The sequence below is a fragment of the Copidosoma floridanum genome, unplaced genomic scaffold (assembly GCF_036245765.1).
Source record: "Copidosoma floridanum isolate Cflo_tuat_1 unplaced genomic scaffold, Cflo_Japanese_pri ptg000009l, whole genome shotgun sequence".
In the NCBI taxonomy this organism is placed as follows: Eukaryota; Metazoa; Arthropoda; class Insecta; order Hymenoptera; family Encyrtidae; genus Copidosoma; species Copidosoma floridanum.
Genome location: NW_028321886.1, coordinates 5,202,870 through 5,226,301, shown reverse-complemented (window position 1 = coordinate 5,226,301; position 23,432 = coordinate 5,202,870). Strand labels below are relative to the sequence as shown.

The following is a 23,432-nucleotide window of genomic DNA, read 5'->3' as shown; positions in this document are numbered from 1 at the left end:
AAAATGATCTCACGAAATAATTAATTTAAACAGGTTATCAGCTCTTTTACTTGTGAAAATAAGGATAGATTAAAAAATGGAAATTACTAAGAACACTGCAGACTTTAATGTAAAAAAATTTATTTATTTAATAACCCCCTCCCATTTTTAAATGAAGACTTTGCAATACATGTAAATAACTCGGTCAATTTGTATGTTATTATAAAAACAAAAGCCTTTATATAGGTGGTTCCGTTCAAGTCAATAAACATATAATGATATAATATACTATTAGCGAGTTATATTTTCGCACAACCACATGTAGCGCGGAAGTGATACTTATAATATTCTTAAGTATAATGTGTTTACACACTTTACAGTAGGGAAACATGAGCCGATAAGCGAAAGTTTCGCTACAAAATTAGTCCATGTAAGTGTAAGGGGCACATATATATGTACGCAAGCCCGGCCACGACATCTACATAAAAAAGCGATTTTAACAATGTAACCACTGGGTTGACGTTGATGGCCACCGCTACAACTAATTTTCTCTCTCATATAAGAATCAACATTGAAAATGGTAACCACTTTAGCGGCAGCACTGCATGAGAATGTGTATCGAGCGATACTACCGCCTCCAACTTATAAGAAAAGAAAACACACACTCTACATACTGCTCTGCTGGTAGCAGTGGTAGCGCTTGCGGAACACACCCTGAAGCGTGTGTACGCGGCTCGGCGGCTGGTTAGGCGAACAGACGAGGGGGAAAGAAAGAGTGAGAAGAAAGGGAGTCAAAAGAGAAGCAGCAAAAAACGGTGTCGACTCTCGACGGTATATAGTGGACAGAACATAGCGCCGGGAAGAACGGTTCGACAGCAATCGTTCCAACGGTAAAGGTCGTAACATACTCTCAAAATACTCCAAATACCATCAGTAAAAGTTAACCAAGTGTTGAAATATTGAGAATCCTAAAAAATCAGCTTTGGGTTAATTGCTAACTTTCCCGCTAGCAGCGTTCAACTTCACGCACTTCACTCCACTTATACCTATCCTATATCACCATCATCAGGAGCCGCGCGTCGCGGACGCCGGACGTGATCGCGTAGGCATTTAGGCATCAGCAGTACCTATAGCAGCTTAGCAGCCGCCAAGTGAGTGCAGCGTGTGTATTGTATTAAGCCAGTACCTTACAGAGTACCTACCTACGTAAAAGTATAATCAAGTACACCTAGGTACACCATAGGGGGACGTAAACTAAAGTAAAGTGGACGTTGTATAGCGTGAAAACATAGCTGCCGGATAGAGAATAGGTGGTATACAGCTATATTGCACACCGCACTGAAATATTGTGTTCTCGCCTGGCGACGACCCTGACTGTACTGACCGAGCCGGACGAGACGCGCACAACCGGGGGCTGCGGGCGGACGGATCAGCCGGTGGTATAAGGAAGAGGAAGCAGTGTTATACGGCACGACTCTTTGGGGGTCGGCCTACCGACATTAGCAGCAGTGGCAGCAGCAGCGGCAACAGCAGCTGCGGAGGCGGAGGCAAAGGTGGCTAGCAGCAACAGCCACGCGAGTCCAGGAGTCGACGACACCACGTACACGCACGCAATGGAGAAACGGATAGAGTTGGAAAAACGGGGCAGGAAGCCCTCCGAAGTAAGTTATATACATATGTGTTTGTGTACCTAAATAATAGATATACCATTATCATTATCGTCGTCACCTGTATATACCCTACTGCACCACAACGTCCACAATCAGTGCTTAAGTCACGTTTTTCTCTTGAGTCCTCTCTCTCTCTCTCTCTCCGTATTACATGTTTTCTTCTTCACGCCGGGCTCTACAATTATTCTACAATACCTAGTGATGCTCTCCCGGTTTGTTTGCAAGCACATTATTATTATAATAATCATATTTTATTTTAAGCCCTTCCGTTCTCCATACTCATCGTTAATGTTATTATCGTCGCGTCGTCTTTTCTTTGCATTCTATATGTGTATGACGTACATGGGTAGCTCTTTACACGATGCAAATGCAACATGTATGCACGTATCGAATAAATAGATACCAATGCTCGTAGCTCTCTCTCTCTCTCATCTTCTGCGTTATTTTGTGTCTCGAATCTCGATGCGTTTAAAGCCGCCCGCGTGCTCTTGCGCCGAGAACTGCACCACATATATTATCTATGCGTGTGTATAGAGAGCAAGGCGCGCGTTTTGATCGGCTGCATGTCCCTGTTGCTGATGCCGGAGAGAAGCTGCGTAACACCGTGTGCGCCATCCCTGTTCCGTATATGCAGCTTCCACGATGTATCCCCTACTTTTTCTCATCACATATTCTTTCCGATACACACAACAGATGTGTGGATACATACATACATATATATACACACACACACATACACACGAGGTGTTTATACCTATCACTCACAAGTGAGATGAAGAGGCAAAGAAGTATGGAGGACAAGTAGTAAGTATCTACCTAGTAAGTACACGCGACAACATTCACAACACACTTGTCGCGACAACGAAGGTGGTGGCGGTGGCTACAGCACCATAAGTAAGCCACACCGCATCGCCTGCATTACCTTTTTTTTTTTTTTTTTTTTTTTTTTTTCATTACCCTTAGTAGTGGGTATCTTCTATGCACCTAATTTTACTTACCTGCCGTACACGTCCGTCTATGCAAGAACAATATACAACATACGTGCAATACGTCGTTATAATTGATCGGAGCGCATTAACGGGCCCTGCATAATTGCGCGTCACTCTTCTCTTTCGTCTATATGTTGTGCTTCCCTCCACGTATTACCTACATGTATGCACCTGCTCGATTTCGAAATAGCTTATATGTATAATCAACCCGACCGATAATCATTCCTTAATATAGGTATATCACTGTCACTCTTTTCTGTATTCAAACGTCTGTGCGCATAATACGTATATGTATCACACACAGCAGCACCAGTGTGTAATAACGGGGCGCGCACATCGACAAACCTAAATGCACACAGGTGCACGTAGTCCAACAAAATTCTACTATACTTGAGAAAAGAAAAAAAAACAATTAAAGTTGGCTTATCAGGAAACACAAACGTAAAATTAATAACTCCCTCATTACCGATCACGATCTTTTTTTTTCTCCCGGCCAAATGGTTATAAGATACGTTTCAAAAAGCATACCTCTTCAAAACAATACCTACCTTAAACTGCCGCAAAAATTATTGTATATTAAAATTGTTAGTTTGATCTAAATTCGTGCAGTAATTTCAATTTCACACTTTGCCATTGATGACTGCACCTGTTTTATATCCGAGTCAATGATACTACGCTATTGTTGTGCTCTCTTGTTTTTTGACAACACTTCAGCACTGCGCCGTATCACTTCTCCCTCTTTCTTTTTGTCATCGGGTAAGTGTATCGTGGAATGCACATTTATACGTTCGATTCTGGACAGGTACGTTAGTAACGTTCGATAACACGTCATGTATAAGAGTCAAGGTTCGAACCCAAAAGAGATGAGAGTCGACTGAAAAATTTTGGAGCAAAGATATCGGCGATTGCGAACCGATCTCTGAAATCATTTCCTCGAGTTCGAACACTGTTTGAAAGTGATAACACAAGTGTACACATACGCACTTGTCATGCCGTTCCAAAACGCGGTAACGCCGAGAGTATGATGTGTGATATGCATAGTAATATCTTGTATGCTCAACAACAAAATATCCGTTTTTTTTTTATACCGCGCATGTGCACGCGCGCTTCGTCAAGAATGAAAACATACATATTTGTAATAGATAAGTGTATACCCGCTGTTTGTTCTCGATTAGTCGATTTTACGTATACATCAGCAACTCTACACTAAATACAAATTAATCCATGTAATCCTCGAAATTAGGGAGCCTCCATCTCTAGCAATCTCTTCAGTCCTATTAAACGCTCGTTACTTCATTTCGTATCAGGATCTACCCTTTCCTGCATTTCGGTAAAAAAAAAAGTTACACTTCCCGGCTGCACTGGAGAAAAATAACGGGTTTTCCGTGAAATTACAAGTATCATGCTCCGTAAAGTCTTCAAGTACAATCCGCACGGAGCACACCTATAACAATACTTGTACGGATCAACAGTGTTGAAGTAACGCTAAATCAAATCGAACGGGAGGACGCGGGAAACACTCGAATCGCACCGGCCATATTGGACGAGTCCACTTTGACCAACGGCGTGCGCGCGTAAACATGTGCACATACATGATAATGTATTAAATTGTATCATTGTACACATGTATAATTCTACGATGTTGATGCTTGCACAAATATATATCATGCTGACCTGATGCATAAATATATATAGGTAGATTTAATGCACATTGAGAGAAAATGTGTCCATCGCAGGTGTTATACCATATACATAGTGACGGGGGCGCGCTCCTCTCTTGTCTATACAAGTGCTCATCGCTTGCGTCTTATTTTTCCCTTATATGCTAAACTTATTCTCATTTATTTTGCTGTACTTATACTTCTATTGATCATCATCTACGTAGATTTTTTTTTTTTTTTTCCCAAGTTTTACCCATATTGATTCAATTAAGAAAGAAAATTAAAAAAAAAAAACAAGTACTGATATCAATAGTTATTAGTCAAGATCACCTTTCTGGACCAAGCACGCAGCGAAAAAAGAAAGCAGCTGTTCACCGCAAGCGCGGACGACTCGATCGGTGATGTGCATCTGTTTGTTTCTGTTTTACCCCCACCCTGTATTACCTATCGAAATCATACACCTTTCGAATGTGCATCACATCCATAATATGTTGAAGTTACAATACTTACATGCAAGTATTTTTTGCGCTTCCCTCGCTCGTACTTTCACTCGACTACAATAATTATTGTTGGTGATATTCCTATTATTAATACTCTGTCGCTATCAAAGCAATCACGGCTGTGCCAGCGATTTTGGAGGGAGGGAGTACTTATACTAGAGTTGACACGATTCGATTTTTCGTTTTTCGGTCGCGTGCGAGAAATCAGTTATCATACATTCGCCATTACTTTTTCAAGTGTATGTAAGTAATTGGCGAATGTGGTATATATGATATACGTGTAGAGCGCGTCATGCACGATTACAGTTTCCTCAAAATTTGGTGTCTATACTAGTCACACGTATGTATAACAAAGTCGTTTAGTTTTGTTAGATATTACAACAATCGTTGTAAAATCCCTCCAAGGCCAAACGGCAATGAAACGCCGCTCGCGTGCCACATTAGTTGATACACAAGTATACCGTATCAGATGTGTTTGGCTTGCGTAACGATCGATTCGGTACGATAACGTCTGATAAAACCGCTCGATGATTTCCCGCTTCGCGCGATCCATCTTGTTGTGTGATTGCTGTTATACTCAGTTTTATAAATATGCACACCACACCACAAGAGGAGAACACAATTTCCCTAATTTTTTTTTTGTCCTTCTAAACTTGTATGCATTTACACTCTACATCTCACCCTTGTCTCGCAAGATTTACGTAGTCACTGCAAATCTTTTTTTTTTTTTTTTTTTTAGTTCAAATGCCATATCGTCATTCTTCGTGTGGATGATTGAGTAATGATTAAAAACGTATCATCAATGTATAGGACATACGAAAATTACGTGCGATTTTATTCGTCTTAACTTTAATCAAATAAAGATTTTTTTAGTGTTCAAACATATCAGGTAGAATTACACGTGTATGACAAATTAATTTCATTTTAATTTTTCCTGCAATTAATCTTTGAAAAATCCCGCCCAACTAAACACTTGATCTGTTTCAACCAATCACACAACAAACAAAAAGGCTACCATCGGTCACTCGACATAATCAATATTTTTTGTGATAAGATCGGTACAACCACGAGGGGACAATGCCCCAAATCATTGCATTTACATTAGAGAGCAACAATAGCTAAATGAGCCAACAAGAAGGACAAATTAAAAATCGATACGTGCTATATCGAGCGCGGGATTGGCACCTCCTCGACCTTCAATTTCGTGCGTATAAACGTGTACATATGCCTGATATACACGCCCGATGTATATGTGTTATATGCCACATTCGTATGCAAATACGTTCATAGAAAGAGCAGAGAAGATAGAAAAAAAAAGTATCAAGAATAACGTTACAACGGGAGAGCTTCATAACATTATGGTGTGCTGTGTTGCTGCGAAATCGTTAAAAACTACGATGATTGACCGATTTTTTATTTTTCTCTCCTCCTACTTACCCCCGTCGGCTGTGTTACACCGCAGAGTTGTCGTATACGTTTTTTATACCAACATCATCAAATTAACGGATGCAATAACCGATCAAAAAAAAAAAAAAAACTCCTATTTCGTTACCGATCCTGTTATTGTCATCTTAATAAATTGCATATCCATCGACTCGTCGTGTCGCGCTTGATCATTTTGTTGGCACAATGTCGATCACGGTGGTACAATACAATACATACGTGTATATAATATAGGTACATCGCGAAGGGTGATGCACCGGCAACCCCCCGACCCAGTGCACCGACTATAGAGCCAACGATTGTATTTGTTCACCTTTGGACACGCGCCATGTATCGTTTAATAACTGCATTAATATACAATACTGGACGTTTGTCCGATTAAACGGGCACCGATGCTCCTTTTCTCTTGATCCTTTTCGTTTCCGCGCGCGTAACTGGGCCACGCGCGCACGCGACCCTTGCATAAGGCACCAAATAAGCAAATATACATGTACATCCATTGATTTAAAATAGAAAAATCTACTGGCAGCATAGGTCCCTTTTTTTTTCTCTTCGTCGACCTTCCTATTATACTTACAGGAACAACCTACGTCGTCTCACTCGGCAAAGCAAATGAACTCGATCGCCGTCGTGTGGATCGCTGTAAAAAGAAAAATTTAATTCCGCATCGCGCGAAGGACGACATCCGCAGTAGGTGCACGCGTGCACGTGTATAGACAAAAGGGAAGGGCGATAGTGTAAGGTATAGCTATAAGGTACACAACCCCTTGGGCTGTCGAGCAACTGTAAAGCCCGAGTCGCGTCGTTGTCACGCGTCTTCTCTTCGGCGGCCTGCTTTCTCGCGCACGCGGAGGGCACACCGCCGCTTCCGTCTCTCCCTTTTCTTCCGCCTCCCCGGCTGATCGATAAAACGAGGAGCCTCTCCGCGAGCATCAACTGCGAACGATAGCGGATACAATGTATACCACATGCGTGTCTCTCTCTCTCTCTCTCTCTCTCTCTCTCTCTCTCTCTCTGCTTCCGATGCTTTTTCGACGCGCGTGCCGTTAACTCGATGATCGACAATGATGATGATAAAAAAAATTGATTTGGGGGAAAAGAAGTAAATTTTATCATTTTTGCAGATTACAGAATTCGTACTGGACAACTGTCGGAGTACAAACATCGTTGGGCTGACGGATGAATTTGTCGCCCTTGAGTCGCTGAGCCTCATCAACGTGGGCCTCACCAGTTTGAAGGGCTTCCCCAAGCTGCCAAATCTTCTCAAGGTATATTTACACCGCGTTGCTGTTTTTCACACGATATAAGGTGCTGTGTGTGTCTGTGTGTGTATATATATATAACAATCTGTGTACTTGTTGCAGCTGGAGCTCAGCGACAACAGAATATCGAGTGGCTTGAATCTCTTGCACACGAGCCCGAAACTTACCCATCTCAATCTGAGCGGCAACAAAATCAAGGATCTGGAGACGCTGCAGCCGCTCAAGGAATTCAAGAACCTCAAGTTCCTCGATCTCTTTAACAATGAAGCCACGAACATGGACAACTACAAGGAGAAAGTCTTCAACCTCATACCCAGTTTGCGGTATCTCGATGGGTCAGTTTATTTATTTATTTATTTATTATTTATTTTTTTTCTCTCTTTTTGGAGAGTGTATAGGGAAGGGAGTAAAACAATTTAGAAGAGTTTTCTATTAAACATCAAAATTTACAGATTCGACATTGATGATTGCGAAGTGGAAAGTGAGTGCGACGATGACGACGTCAATGGAAACGAAGAGGACGGAGAGGCTAATGAAGAGGATAGTGAAGATGGTAATTGCATCTTTTATAATATTTTCAATTCTTCTATGTCGACCCTAAAAAATCCTTACAGCTAGTTAATGATTATACATTTTTTAGTTTCAGACGAAGAGGACGATGACGATATGGATGACACCCTAGGGCAAATCTATCAAGATCTCGAGGTAAATATTAATCGTAACGATGTAAAAGTGATAACGGTTGATTTGATTGACGATGTTTATTTTTAACCGTATTTATTTATTATTATTTTAAAGGACGATAGCGATGACAATGAATTTAAGGCCGAAGAAGACGGAGGAGACGATGATGACGATGATTTTGACGATGAGGAAGATGAAGATGACGACGATGATGATAATGAGCAGAAAGAGCAAAAGCAACCATCTCAGCCAGGTATGTATTTTCATTGACGATAGGGTTCTCAAATAAAGTATTTTTCATGTAAACTAGTAATCTGATTTTTTGGATTTTTTTTTTCTGTTGTAGAAACATCCCCTGCCCGAGGCAAAAAGAGAAAACACGAAGATGGGGTAGGGTCGGAAAATTAAAAAAAAATTTTAACTCGATAGAATGTAAACTTTTTTTTTTTAATTTTTTTTTTTTTTTTTTATTAATGCTAAGAAAAACTATGCCGCCGAGAAAACAACTGGGAATCAAATGTAATTGACCGACCAATGACAGACCGCATGATTTCCGCAATTAATGATCAAACTGTAATTGTAACATACGATTTAAAATGAATTGCAGAAATAAAATGATATGCTTGTAAATGTAAGAGTGCTAGAGGGGAAAAAAGAAGGGGACAAAAGTGTGTGAGAGAGTAAAAGCAAAATAAATAATTATTGTAAGTCGTCAAAGGCGAAAGAAAACAAATGTTGAAAAATGGTCGATATATTAGAGGCCGCATTCCAGCTAGACCCTGTACAAGCGTTTTAGTTATACTAACGATATTTTATATAGAGTATATAGTTAGATATTAGAGATGTTACGTATAGTTTTGGCGAGAAAACAGATAATGAGCGAAAAATGATCAGAGTTGTGGAGGCAAAAAGGGAAAAAAAGTAAAAAGTGGGACGGTACATAAGGCTGTCTTACACTTTGAAGGAGCGTATTTGTCTGTTAGCTCCACTGGGCCAAAGGCTGGGCTCATGCTGGAATGCAGCCGTCGTTAATCAGTACTAAGGTTATATTAGTTACATTTTAAATACATCATTATTGTACCATTATTAAGTGTAGATTGTAAACGAGGAAGAACATTTGTACAGGTTTACAAAGAAAAACCAATATCCCGTCAATGAGAACAAGGCGCGGTGCCGCACTGTGATTTTTGAGATGAGAAATCAATCTCGCATACATAGGCGACGATCATGTTTGAATTATGTTTTATTACACTTTTTTTATATCTCATACGATATAAAATTTATTACTCATTACTTCAGATTTAAAAAATTTGTTTTATATATTTAGATGTCAATAAGCATTATACAAATAATACATTTTTCTAATCTTGTATTAATAAAATCTTATGCTATGAATTTTTTTTTTCTTTCAATTCGAATAGTTTATTTCTAAAGTTCTTTTTATATTGTCAGATGGACCAAATACAATCAAGACAATTACGAAAATCAAGTATACAGCAGTGCTTTATAGACTCTTAATAACTTTCATATCGACGGCTACAAATTTTTTTCATACTAAGACAGATGGAAAAAAAAATCATTCACGAAAACTATTGTGTTACTATAACACATGTAACTTCTAAAACTAGGAAAGAATATTTTTCTTACAAGAGATGGGGAAATGGGGGGATAAAAGTGAATATGCTGTATGAAAACCGTTGCTTTCTGTCTCAAAGATCACCCACCGGCTCCTGAGCTATTTATGGTCTTGTGACAAAAGATTAAAGTGGCAACTGTGACTATGCTTATTTGAGTATTACATTACAATGTGTGGAATCAAAAATGACAGAAATAGCGCGCGAGAAAGGATGGGAATTAATGTGCTTTTACAGTGAGTCAAAGTCGCTAAGTATATCGTAATATTAAGTTGAAGGGCAAATGTGATGAAGAATTCAAAAACCGAATGGAAAACAACGATTACATGGACCGAGTAAAAAAAATGACGATCAAGTGTATGAAAAAGATTAAGAGAATATTGATATTAAAATTGAAAAATTAATATTATGTTAAATATGAAATGATGGACGATGACGTAAATCGCGAGATCGAGAAGTACACTCGACGGTCGGGCGACGTAATTACAAAAGTGCAACTGTACAGATGGTAAAAAGAAATGAGGGAAACTTTTTATTTATTATTATTTTTTTTAATAAAAATAGTAATGTTGATAAAAATATTTAATTAAAAGATTTAAAGGAATGAAAGCGAGTAGAGGGAATACTTGTGTGGTGAGAGAGAAAGACATAGTCGAGAAACAGTGGTGACACGCGACTTGTCGCCAGATCGGTTTTATGGCCTTATCCAACTTTTCCAAGACTAAAAGAAAATTCATATTTGCTACCAGCGATAATGAGCGAGGCGATTATATGTACAGCCAACTTTTATTATTATTATAATTGAAAAATCATATTAATACAAAAAGCTTGCGGTTCGCACGGAATGAATGGGCCAACCAACGATCTTATTCTCTCGGATCTCGAGACACGTATGTACAATCAAATTGAGTAACACCATGTAAACAAATGCACCGATGTTCAAATTGAAAAAAAATAAATAAACAAAGTCACTGCGAGCCACGTGGCTTTTGCAAAGATTGTAAAAGCATAATTTAGAAGGAAAAAAAAAAAAAAAAAAAAACAATGGACGAAAATAATGAAATCGAAAGCTCGACGATCTCTTACCTATTAGCTTTCATATCTCGCGTGCCTACACGTGCGTGTACGTACGTACAGATAGGTATATTTTTTTGGGAGCCATTTTAATCTCTCCATCCCTTAAGGTGGTATAAGGGATTTAGTAATAAAAGTAATAATAATTATTGTCACGATCAAGCTGATCAGTTTGTCACGAAATTAAATTGAAGTGTAATTGTACAAGTACAACAAAAAAACTCATAAGAGAGAAAATGATGAGTGTGTCGAAATCAAAAAGAAAAGTAACGAGAGATTACTCAGGTAATGTGGGATGTTGAATTGAGAGAACGGTATGACCAATAATTCCGGGCGACCCGCGACACTGAGGCGCTTTTGTCAATTGCAGTTTTTAGATTGATCCTCTATATGCACTTGAGTGTTGAGAACAATCTATATTATTACACCGCATCATCTGTCTGCGTTTTTCTCCTTTTATCGAACGTTCATTTTTTTTTTCTCCGAGTAAACACACATTCGTACCTACATTGTATCCTCATTGCGAGACAGAAAATATAAGTTATAGGTAAAAAGAAAGGCACTTGACGATTCAATTAAAGCTCGGTGTATCATTTCGTGGGACTTACTATTTCCACGCGACTAGGCGTCAAATCTCATTGTGCAAGTCCATTTTTTTCCAAGTAAATAAAATATACTTTTGTCTTTGAAAAATTATATTGTACGAGACGCGAGCAGATATAAAGGAATAAAATTCCTTTTTCAATATTTCTAAAAAAAAAAATAAAATAAAAAAAAAAACATATGGAGTATAAATAATAGCCTGTCGGGGTCTCTGCAAAACGTGTTTTAAAGCCACTGCTGTGGAATAGCGAAATGTGTATATTTTGGAAGAAACTTGTGAAAATTCAAAAATATCTAAAAAATTTTCATTGTCACCGTTTGCGCGGCTCTGCTGGCAATAGGTAGGTTGAAAAATTGCAGAAAAGTGCATTATGTGCAAGCGCATATATATAGGCGTTTTTCGGGACCTCGGACGCCAGGCCTTGAATAATTCTCACTTTACGATAAATGTTTTAGAAATGCAGATTTATAAGAAATTTATCTTAATATGATAGGCATTATATTTTTGTATAATTTAATTTCGGTTTTTAAGTATGATTAATTTGTTGAAAATAAATAATACATTTAACATACGAGAACATGTTTTTATTTTAATTTACCTTTGATTGTCCGCTCATCTTTAGTTGCTACAGATATACGTTTCAAATTACGTATGCTAGAAAATTTTGAAAATTAGGGAAGTACGAATGTACTCCCTGGTTGTAAAAAATTTTGGGAGAATGTAAGAAAAAAAAAACTAAATTTTCAACTTTCTTGGACATCCAGCTGAAAATACATGTACATTCTACATAGGATGATATGTAAAACAATTTGTTGCAACAACAATTCAACACGTTGTTGATTCTACAGAAAAATACCTACGTGTCTGATGAGTTCCTGATGCTCTGAACACAAGTTTTTTAAAATCTTAATTAATGGCTTTTTCGAACAATGAAAATTGTTTAAACTAAAAAACTGAACAGAAACAGTCAGTATTATGTTTCTTATGTCATTTTTCGTAAAATTTTCCCTCAAAAAAGAAATATTTTGATTTTGTATAAAATTTCTTCAGGAATCTTTTGAACCCATAAATATATAAATTAAAAAAAAAACGAAAGAAATCATAACTCTTACAAAATCACTAACTATTTGAGACCGATTTTGATTACCAAATTACGCGGCTACCAAAATCAAAAACGACGCCAAATTCCATCACTACGATGTCTTTTAGTTATCAGTTGTCAAAATGTTATCTTCAGACAACTGATAACTAAAAGACACGTCTTAGTGATGGAATTTGGCATCTATACGATGTCAGTGAGTCAGTCATAATCATTGTTTTGTGGGAGAATTAATTGAAGGTGTTGTCGGTATTGATACAGAAGTACGGGCTCTATCGTACCGACAGTTAACACTCTTACCGGTTGCAGGTCTCTTCTCTACCTGTTATCAGCCGACGGTAATATTTTATCTGTGTATAGTGATTTCTTTCTAGCGGAAAACTCTAGATAGCTCACTAAAATCTAGGGTTTTTTTTTAAATACGGATTCCCCTAGATAGATGGACTCCGAAAATCACAACGCTAGATGGCGCTGACACGATAGAGTGGGTATCGAAATCCGTGCCGTGTGCCGTGTTTGGCTGCTTTTGCAACCAATGTTAGTAGTGTAGTGTCAGAAGTGTCAGTACTCTTTGGCACACCGCACAAAACGGTTGTGCAAGTGTGTATGTATGTGCTATACTGTAGGCGTCAACAACCGGGATTGTCGGACGCGCTGTGTGCTGCTGTTTTACTACTGCCTCCCCTGTTGTACAGCATATAATCAAATAAATTTGCATCGATATCAAACTAATTGAAAGACAGGGCAAGTTTTGTTGTGGTTGTCTTTCCTAATCTTCATTTTATTTGATATCGTTACTTCTGTTCCGTGTAATCGCTCCAAAAAAGTTACCGGTAGAGAAAGAGAGAAACGTAAGATTATATATATATATATATATGAACGTGTGTGTTTTTTGATTATCAGCAGTGACATCGTTCGTATCTCTTCGTGCGTTAGAAGGAGACAAAAACAGACGACGTACATATTTACAATACACATAAGTGTACATTTATCGCGAAAAAAAGAGTGCATCGTATACATCGACAACTACGTACACGGGACATCATCATCTATCGAGTGCATCATTATTAAAGTCCATCCGTGGTTATCAGTGCTCGTCGTCTGCTTGTGCATTTTTGCTGCCGCATACATTTTACATTTATTTTTTTGTGGGCCGCAATACGTGGCCTCTGTCCGACTATTACAACGGCAACTAAATTCAGCAACTCGAAGCTCCAGTTATCCGACATGGCAGAGAGCAAAGGAGCGCTTCTCGCCAAGAGCGTGCAGAAGCACGCAGGCAGAGCTAAGGAAAAGGTGAGCCAGACATTTAACAAAAAAATGTAAAAAAAAAAATAATAATCAAACACAGCCATTCATTAACTCACGCTGGATTTATCACCCGTCCCTTGGTACTGTACTAGATCGCCCTGTGTATTTTCCACATCATCCCCCGTGATCCCTCTCTCTCTCTCTCTCTCTCTCTCGACTCTTTAATCATCTGAATCCGTCCTAACCTCAATTCGTATATATATTGCTACGTCAAAAGCTGTTGTCAAAAGTAACATATAAGAGTTGTGCGTGCGCTCTTTCACAAACATAAATCTGTAACAACCATTACAATTTTGTATAGGTAAAACAACACAATTCACTCTCACCGTTCTTTCAACAAAACGTCATAAGCCGATAACGAGCGAACGACACATAAGTAGGTATACTTGTGTGGATTGTAGTAAGTGCATTATCAGTGGGACGTATTTGAAAAAGTTTCACCATTTCGAAGTTATTTTTTTTAATTCAACAAAGATTTGATCGACTCAGACTCCGAAAAATTGCCATTTATGTCATTTTATCATCATCTTATTCAACAGGTATAAGTAGCTACGGTAAGCTCACGAGTTATATTTTTTTTTCAAAACGATCGTTCAAGTACATAGTTGCAGTTGCGAACTTTCGTTGTAAGCCCTGTACCCGATCATTAATGAAACGATGGTAAGAATTTCAATCTGATCGATGAGGATCGATGGAAAAATCGGTTTGTTACGTTGACCTAAAAGCATGCACTGCAGGGTCTCACCACCCTTTCGAGGATAACTATCCTTGCAATTTTAAATACATTGCTCTCGTTACACTTTGCAAATCGGTACTCGATCCACGCGTCTTTCCTCCCTTCATCCAGCACACCTTTTTCAATTACTGTATTTTTATAGATACCTTTACCTGCTCAAAACTTAACTTTTTTTAACGAACGAGCAAACGGCCGATCCTCTTCCGTTTTTTGAAGAAGAGGAGATAGAAAAAAACCCGCGTGTGCGAATTGTTTCGTTCGCTCGATACACAACAGATACCTACATAGGTGTACACTGCATGTAGGTATTCAACGACGCTTTATATCGAGAAGCCATAATAGGTGTACCATTGGCTGCTGTGTATATATAGAAAGGCTTGGTTCTACTTCACTGCTTTTTTTTTTATCCCACGCGTCGTATGCGAGATCGATCGAAAATTATGTAAAAATAATCTCTCAATAACTATAGCTTACGTTCAATCTAAATTATATTGTACACGAGCAATAGCTGCTCCAGTCATCGTATCTAAATATTATTACACTTTGCATACCGATTACAAACAGCATTCCACCAGCAGTAAATGATAAAAAAAAAAAAAAAGTGTACGCATCTATGTCGGCGTTGGTTTAATATGCATAAAACAATATCGACGATGCGAATCGTTGGATAATTATTCTTAAAATAAAGAATACCGAGGATCGATAAAGCACGATCGATCGTTGAAGCAAAAAAAAGTCGATTGCATAAGATAATTAATTTTGTCGAGAAGGAGTGATTACTTTTTCCACCAACAGCCAGTATGGTCTACTTTACGACAACAGTGGCGTACACAGTAGGTACACATCATCATTCTCATCACCAAACAAATAAAAATGCGTTTCGAGTTTGAATCCCATCATAGATACGGAATGATAAAGCGACGCGGCTCGTTCCGTGCCATTTACCGATGTCGACGTATATTTTACAAGATATACTTTTGTGCTCAGGTGCATGATGCACATTAAGAGCTGATCTACGTCGCAGAGCTTATTACACAACACCGGGATTTGATGCGCTCGTGTGTGTAATGTGTCACAGGGACATCGCATAATACATGTACACATATACTTGGTGTATAATATATATTATACGAGTCTGCCGCGCGCAAGAAAAACTGAATGACGACTCCTTCGTGAGTATACGCGGTGCTATGCAGTATCACATCACCGTCCGTTTTTAAGTATATAAGTGTGTATATGCATGGGTATGTATGTACCTGACGATTTCTTACGCAACGCCCGTCGTGTATAATAAAGTGCCGAAATTGGAGACGCGTTGGCCATCTCCCACGCGCTGTTGAACCAAGTATAATATAACTATTAGTCTGCCAAGCCAACCTCGTGGTAAGTATATAATCGAAGCCCCAGACGTCCCATTTCCTCTCCCGGTATCTGTCATAATTATATTACGCGCATAACAATAACAAATTGGTATTTCTTTCGTCGCCCTGTATAGGTACATTGGAATATTTATAAAGATCGGTAACCCTAATTTTAGATAAGCAGGTAATATTATGCTGCACTCTTTCTGTCAATTTTTTTTTTTTCTTTTTTTTTTTTTTTTTTTTTTTTTGCCATCTGCGAGTAGTGTCATATTTATAGAATATGAGTAACTTTCAATGTGTATGAAAAAAGTATACAACGAAAGATGTCGAGGAAACAAAAGCAAAACCACCTTATTCTATTACGACGTATATTTTTTATTCGAAACTGTGAAACGCATTTGCATCGTGAAAAAATCGGGGAGTGTAAACAAAATCGGTTTTGCGCAACAATGGCACGTACAAAATTCGTTCATGCAAAACGAGACGAACTTTCACTTTCAAAACTATTATTCGTTCGTCAGTGTGTGACGGGCGAGATAAAAGGAACGAAAGGCTCATCGATAAAAATTTTTTCCCTTTCGCACGGCAAACGTGGATGAATCCGTAATAACCGTGTATACCTAAAAACAACACTGCAGCCTCCAGGCCTTGTGCGCACGAATAGTCGCACAGTGCACGGAGTTTACTAAGTACATATACGTATACACGTCAACGTGCACTACGTACAAGCATACATCATAATATTATATGCGGTATATACGTCATGGTGTACGCACGAACGAAAAGGCCCGAAGGAGATGGGTATACTCGCGGTATACCCATATATTTGTCTTGCCGAATTAACAATTCCCGGATTGCTGTATGTATAAGTAGGTACAGCAACAACCTGCCGAAGCATCAACAATATGGTAAAAGGAGGAGAGCGTTAAGTACCGCCGCAGCAGCTCTTGCAATAAGTACCTATACCGCACAATCCCTCGTCTCGACGCGACGCCCTTGCGAAATAGGAGATAATAGCCAGAGCTACAGCTACTTACATCCACCGATTGACGCAACAGCGCTTCCATTATAGCTGCTTATATATACATAAAATGGCATTTGCATATTTTGTTTGTGTGTGTGTGTGTGTGTGTACGGTTGCTCATCTCGATCTCCTCCCAAACTGCTTGCTGGTGTATATTATTATATTTACTTGAGTATACTAGCATAAGAGAGTCGGGGTGCAAGTCGTCTTGTTAATGCAACATTAGGCAAATTATTGTTATTCGGGGTCTTACTTATACTTCATTGACAGTGTATACACAAGCCACTACACTTTGTTAAACTCTAGATTTCACCCCCTTTTTTTACTTTTATTTTTTCACTCAATTTACAATACGTGAGTTGTGTCAACATTTAGACAACATAATATGGTCGATAACAAAACAAAACAAAATAAAAAACTTTTATAATCCCGTTTAATATTGTAAATTAACAAGTTGTTTAACTCTATTACATACACAACTATATAATATTATGCTTCCATTTTACGTATTACAATCACGTGGGCTATACTCCAACACACACGCACGCATTCGTGATATATATATATATTTATATCAATGATGTGGATGCAACTAACATGTTGTTCCTTTTGCTGTTGCAACGGCACCCGGCAGGTATATTCCGTTATGTATGTGCGTACACAGGTACCTATATATATATTTATATATACACATATCTACTCGATCGCCGAGAGAGTAATAAAAAGGAAAAAAACCTAAAAGAGTAAAAGGCCGATGCCGTGTGCTGCTGAGCCCATGTTCCTGCCGGCACGCGAGACGTTTAATTAAATCTTATAAAGACTCCCCTGGCAGTTCTAATAAACTGTATAGGTATAGGTATATCGAATTTCGAGTGTACCTATTTCATAGTTTAATGTATACACACTCGCAAAGACACGCGTACGCATGGATGTATGGGATGAATGAATAAATCGGTAATAAAATGTTTCAGCAAACTAGATCGGATGACTAGTAGTTGGAGAGTTGACTGACTCTATTTGACCATTGACCAAAAAACCAAACAAAAAAAATCCTCCACACCCTACAGTACTTTTTAGTACTTCCAGGTGCATCTTTCTGTTTTTTTTTTTTATTCCCATAACAGTGGAATAAAAAACTCCAGCGTAATTTCAGGAGAAATAAAATTCGGTACTTTGAATACTGTACCACATACGAAGAACACGCTCAAACTGTGCGCCATCGCGCTTTCGAAATTGCAGAGCGACTCTCGGTAGGTACTGTTCGTTTTTCTTGGCTTCTTCGACGATAGCAAGGAGTGCAATGCGATATGCACAAGTACAGTTAACTCGATCCTCTAATCCGTGCGTGCATGTATATGTATACGTTGGTATGCAAGTAAGGAGGTATACATATACATATATACGTATATACCTGTACAAGGTATTATTTCCACTGTTTGCCGTGAACAACGTTATTGATTAATGCATCGCCGCGTATCTTCTACTACGCCTGTGTACAGTCGTCTCGAGAAATTGGATGTACCGTTGGTTCGGCTCCCAAATAACTGGGACAGTAAGCATTTTTTTTTTTTTTTTTTTTTCCTCGACAAAATATTTGCGACGCTTTTCCAACGTGTACATCAAGCCATCGTGGCTTTCAAGATGTACTAGTGTACGATATTATAAGCAAGAATAGGTATACGCATACCCAAAGATCTAAGTAGTCTGTGCATAGCTTTCGGACACAAGATTGATGTTTCCTCGACACCGAGTATATAATATATACGTGCAATATTTATTATGATTCAGCTCGTATACGCCAATAATCATCATCATCGTGGTGCCGCTGCACAAAAGCTCAATTTGCTTTTGAATTGATTTCCACCCCCCACCCCCATCCTCTCTTCTTTTTTTTTTTTTTTTTTTTTTTTTGCCAAAGCTGTATGTTTTCTCGAATTCCACCTCATTATCGTTTGGTAAAAACTGTCTGCAAAATGTGTAAAATTTCCCAAACCAAACGAGCCCCCGGGCCCATAACGTCGTGCCCCGAGAAGTTTCGGATACAGCTGCACCGTGACTTATAATAATAACACATCCCGTGGGAATGCGCGCGTCAAACCGAGCGAATTCCTCGCTCGGGATATTATCATCCGTATACCTACATCCAGCGTCTCCTTCTTCCTGGCGATTCTCTCCTCTGATTCGGTACACATTTTCGCGGCACATAAATTCGTGCCCGTCTCCTCTCGCTCTCTCGGGGGGCCTTTTACGAGAGAGAGAGAGAGAGCAAGGCAAGGGATATTTAAACAGAGTTTATCTCGGCAGGAGCCGGAGAACCGGTCCCTCTCTCTTCCATATACCTACATACACCCTACATACTTTTCCACTGCACAAACGGGCGCTCTGCGCGACAAATGTATGTATATACACACGTGACCGGTTGTCGTCGTGGTCGTTGGAGCCAGTGGCATTCCGCTCGTATTTATACGTATTTTACGGAAATTTCGAAAAGCCGAAACTCTGTGTAGGTACAGAGTTTGTTAGCCACAGTCACGAGTTTGTCTGAGCTCGACAATCAAAAGACGGGATGGATGTGTATAGGTGTGTCAAACGTCGATATAACAATAAAATCAAGCAACAAATAGAATGGAACGTAAACGCGAATATATGTTTGTCTCGAGCGCGCGATCGCAGCGAAGATGAGTCAATTTATCGTGTGTCGAGCACCGCAGGCCATCGGTGCATGAAAAAAAGAGACACGACACATTCATTTTAGCTTCATCTTCCTTTTGAACGTTATAATGTACACAACCGCGACACGACTCGAGAGAAATTTTCTTCCTCTCTCGCTGCTGGCGATCTGCGGTTGCTTATAGGTACACCACAGCCGGTGCGTCTAGGGTGGAAAAAAAAAAATCTCCGTAAATAAGAATCTCTCCGCTTTCGCTGGTATCTGTTGTTGCTGCGGGCTCGCTGCAACAATCAAAATCCGCTGGCGGCCCACGCTTAATTTTTTTTTACTCTCATCCCTCGTCCCGCGACCCGAGAGAGTCCGCCTCACGATTCCCATTAGATACAGTCGAGCCATTCTTCGTAATGTAAATCAAAATATATGTATTAAAAAAGGGGGGGGGGAGAAATCGCGTTGGTCCCTCGCCTTTTTTTTCAAAGAACTCGGATGGCATATCATTTCGCGCTCCATACTGGGGCTCATTCAATCTCGTTCGCGCGCGCAGGATGTTTTCGAGATTTATGCTTTCGCGCACTTTGGATATGATAAAATTCAATTGAGCTCCCACTCGCCGCTGCTGCTTCTTTTATTTTTTTCTGAAACAGCGTCATATTTCTGCAACTCTCGTCCCAAGACTCACGTATACATATATCTCGGAAAATTGTCATTAGCGTTAAATCAAAGGGAGAATGTCCGAGGTGATGTGTTTTCACTTTGTGCGCCTACGGCGCGACAATAAATCAATCATCATCAGTCGTTTCGTCCGTATGGGTGTGAAAATTTCGTTTGCACGTTTTATTGTATATAAAACAAAAGTAACGAAGCTAGGCTGAGTATAATTTGTGTGTCGCTGCATAGTTATTACAGTTCACCGAGCTCTATTTTTTTCCCTCCCCACCCAAACGCGAGCGTAGGTCTCCTATCTCAAGATTTACCGTCCGAATAGCTCGAAAGAGAGAGAGAGAGAGAGGCGAGTTATCGCGAATGAATAATTAGTCCGAGCTCGCGCGGACAGCGCTGACCATTGTTGGTGTTATAATGTACACATATCGTTTTTTTTTTTTTTTTTTTTTTTTTTCCTTTGCGACAGACATCATACGACAACGCCCATCAGCTCGACTCTTCAATGTCCCTATGTATATTATATTGTAATTAATACGCGGAGCAAGGTTTAATATACGTGTACACTGTATGTCGTCTATATACATAATGAAGACGCAAAGCGGCCCTGGTATTTTTCAGCGAATCAGCGGAAAAGCATCGCTTTCTCTATCCCGCCAAAAGCAGCCAGTCGATGACAAACGTGGACGATAGGAGGCACCGCTCTCTCCGTTAAGCGGGAAAAAAAAAAAAAAAAAAAAAAAAAAAGTATCCGCAAAGTCGGAAAAGCATTACAGAGAGACACGCGTGCCCGAGTGAGAGAAATCGGGAAAGCCTGAACCGATCGAGACCAGACTCGTGGTGGTGGTGGTGGTGGTGGTCCCCGGTTCTCAGCAGCTGCTCTCTCGGCAAGTTACTATTCTGGTAGCCCGCGGGAGGCTGATCCCGGGAGTCTTGTCATCGCGGGCCGGCCATACGACGACTCTCTCGTGCAGGCGCGCAAATATATCTCCGCGGGAGCCTTACCGTGCTATTATACACATATATATATACGTTCGCCCGTACGTCTGGTCACGGGGGGAGAGCACCGCGTCTATTTCTCTGTTCGCTTGTATATATATATACACGTGCATTGGACCGCTTTCCACGATTCACGCTATATGTACGATACGTCCCGTACGTATGCGTGTGCGCGCGTGTGGGTGATAGGTATAAATGTGCATGGGCGAAAATCAGGTCTCCCTCATTCCGGGGCCAGCTCTTAGAAATACCGCGATTTTAAGCTCCATTTCCCCGAGACTCAACTATGACGGTCTGGGCTCCCTTTATTTTTTCATCTCCCTCATCTCGTCGAACGCACGACGAATCATTTGTTTTTTGCAACAATTTTTCCCTAGTGTGTACACATACGCTTTCTGACGATCGGTTTCTTTCTTTTCTTTTTCTTTTTTCCAATCATAGAAATAATGTTGTCGAGTCCATTACAAGTCCATCACCGACGCGAGATATGTAAAATTACAACAATTGAGCTATAATTGCTGCTACAAGCACAGAAAACGAGATATTTTATTTTACCGCCTATTATACTATTTGCAGTACTTGCTGCGCGAGAGAAAAACACCAGTGAGGCATGCACGACACGCGTTTGCGAGAAAATGTACGCTCTACAGCACACATACCACAAAATGTACCTATACGTAGAAGCAAAAGAAAGAAAGATGAGCTTTGCGTACACTTTACTCATTTATCGACTCTCTTCTCGTGGTGTATAGGTATTTTGAAAATGTTTGTTTTGTGAGACAAGGCGAGACAACAATACATCAGCATGTATTCATACAAGGATGCTTATCCTCCCATAAGTTACGAAAACGACCGATAGGTACAGCTGGAAAATGGCGTAAATACATCAGGATTTCTTATTTTCCTTCCCGTCTTGGATGAGCTCTTTCACAATCAATTGTGTTGGACGATAACAATCCACATTACGTACAAGTACTCATCCCGTCGATGGATTCAAATGACGAGGATGATGATGATGATGGCGCTCTGACGATTATTCAAAGTAATGACGCATAAATACATGTACATGTCTTTGTAGCTGCAGGTATCATAAGTGTATATATATTACACTCACTGGAGGTAACACGGATGCTTCCAAAAGACACAATTTCTGTTTCATCACGCGCAGGCGCTAGAGCGTAGTGTACATAAGAGAAGGCGGTAACCTAAATGAAGATACCTGCCTACCTATACCCATCATCTTCTGGCGCGAAGAGAGATTCGAAGAATGAGAGAAGGGGAACGTGCCGATAATTATCGTCAAGTTCTTCTAAAGTCTTGTAGGTATATATACGCGAGTAACTGCTTACGTAACTCTCCCAATACCCTCTGATTTTATAAAAAATTTACATCTCTTAGAAACAATAAAACTTACAGACTTGGGTAGACTTTCCTGTGGTTAAATCACTCGACTATGAGTTATACATATTTTGGTTTTGATTTTTCACGCGAGTTATATTGATGGCAAGAAATTACCACAGAAACTCGGGCTTTGCTCGTAACGGGCGATAAAAATATACACATGATCGTTGAAAATAGCTGCCCGTGGAAAAATGCCATTGTAAACAAAGTCTAATCACCCTCTCGATAACTCGGGGAAAGAATAGCTCATCTCTCATTTCAAAAACATTACGTTATAAAAATACTCGTGTGTTAAACAATGAAATCATCAACGACTTTCCGGGTTAGAGAGCAAAGGTGATAATAAGCAAGGAGTACTTGTGCCTTGACAATCTTTTTTTTTTCTCTCTCTCTCGAACAAAGTTGTAAATGTGTATACCCGCGATGTTTAAGAGAAACTGCATTTTTCAAGTTGTTCCTCCGTGATGCATTGCACAACGACGCAATAGGTCCTCGAAACGATTAGCTGCTACTCCAGAGAATCATGTATCGCGATCACCTATACATCCATGGACCACGGGTGGTACATCGCGTATCCATTCGAGCTTTACCTCTCGTTTAGCGCCGAGCTCACGGAAAGCTCGATAGCTTGTACAGGTAGCATCGGGCTGTGGAACGCGATTGAAAG

At 39.6% G+C, this 23,432-nt stretch overlaps 2 protein-coding genes across 4 annotated transcripts in view; both read left to right on the top strand.

Moving 5' to 3' along the window:
- The first annotated feature begins 690 nt into the window (after positions 1–690).
- Mapmodulin (acidic leucine-rich nuclear phosphoprotein 32 mapmodulin) lies at positions 691–10,867 on the top strand. 3 transcript variants are annotated; one of them, XM_089589378.1, is made up of 8 exons: positions 696–869; positions 993–1,640; positions 7,367–7,510; positions 7,607–7,839; positions 7,957–8,057; positions 8,145–8,209; positions 8,303–8,441; positions 8,535–10,867. In XM_089589378.1, exons 2-8 carry the CDS (start codon positions 1,593–1,595, stop codon positions 8,594–8,596), a joined length of 792 nt encoding a protein of 263 aa, XP_089445504.1. In that variant the 5' UTR covers positions 696–869; positions 993–1,592; the 3' UTR covers positions 8,597–10,867. The 3 variants fall into 3 exon arrangements, with proteins under 3 accessions (XP_089445505.1, XP_089445504.1, XP_014203893.1); XM_089589379.1 differs by having other exon boundaries at positions 691–1,640; positions 8,303–8,394; positions 8,533–10,867; XM_014348407.2 differs by having other exon boundaries at positions 696–1,640.
- Positions 10,868–13,182: 2,315 nt separating this feature from the next.
- Amph (amphiphysin) overlaps positions 13,183–23,432 on the top strand; it is a 38,658-nt gene continuing 28,408 nt past the window's right edge. Inside the window, exon 1 of the mRNA XM_089589608.1 lies at positions 13,183–13,895. Within this exon, the coding sequence (XP_089445734.1) occupies positions 13,827–13,895 (69 nt within the window). The 5' untranslated portion in view covers positions 13,183–13,826. The remainder of the gene's footprint in view (positions 13,896–23,432) is intronic.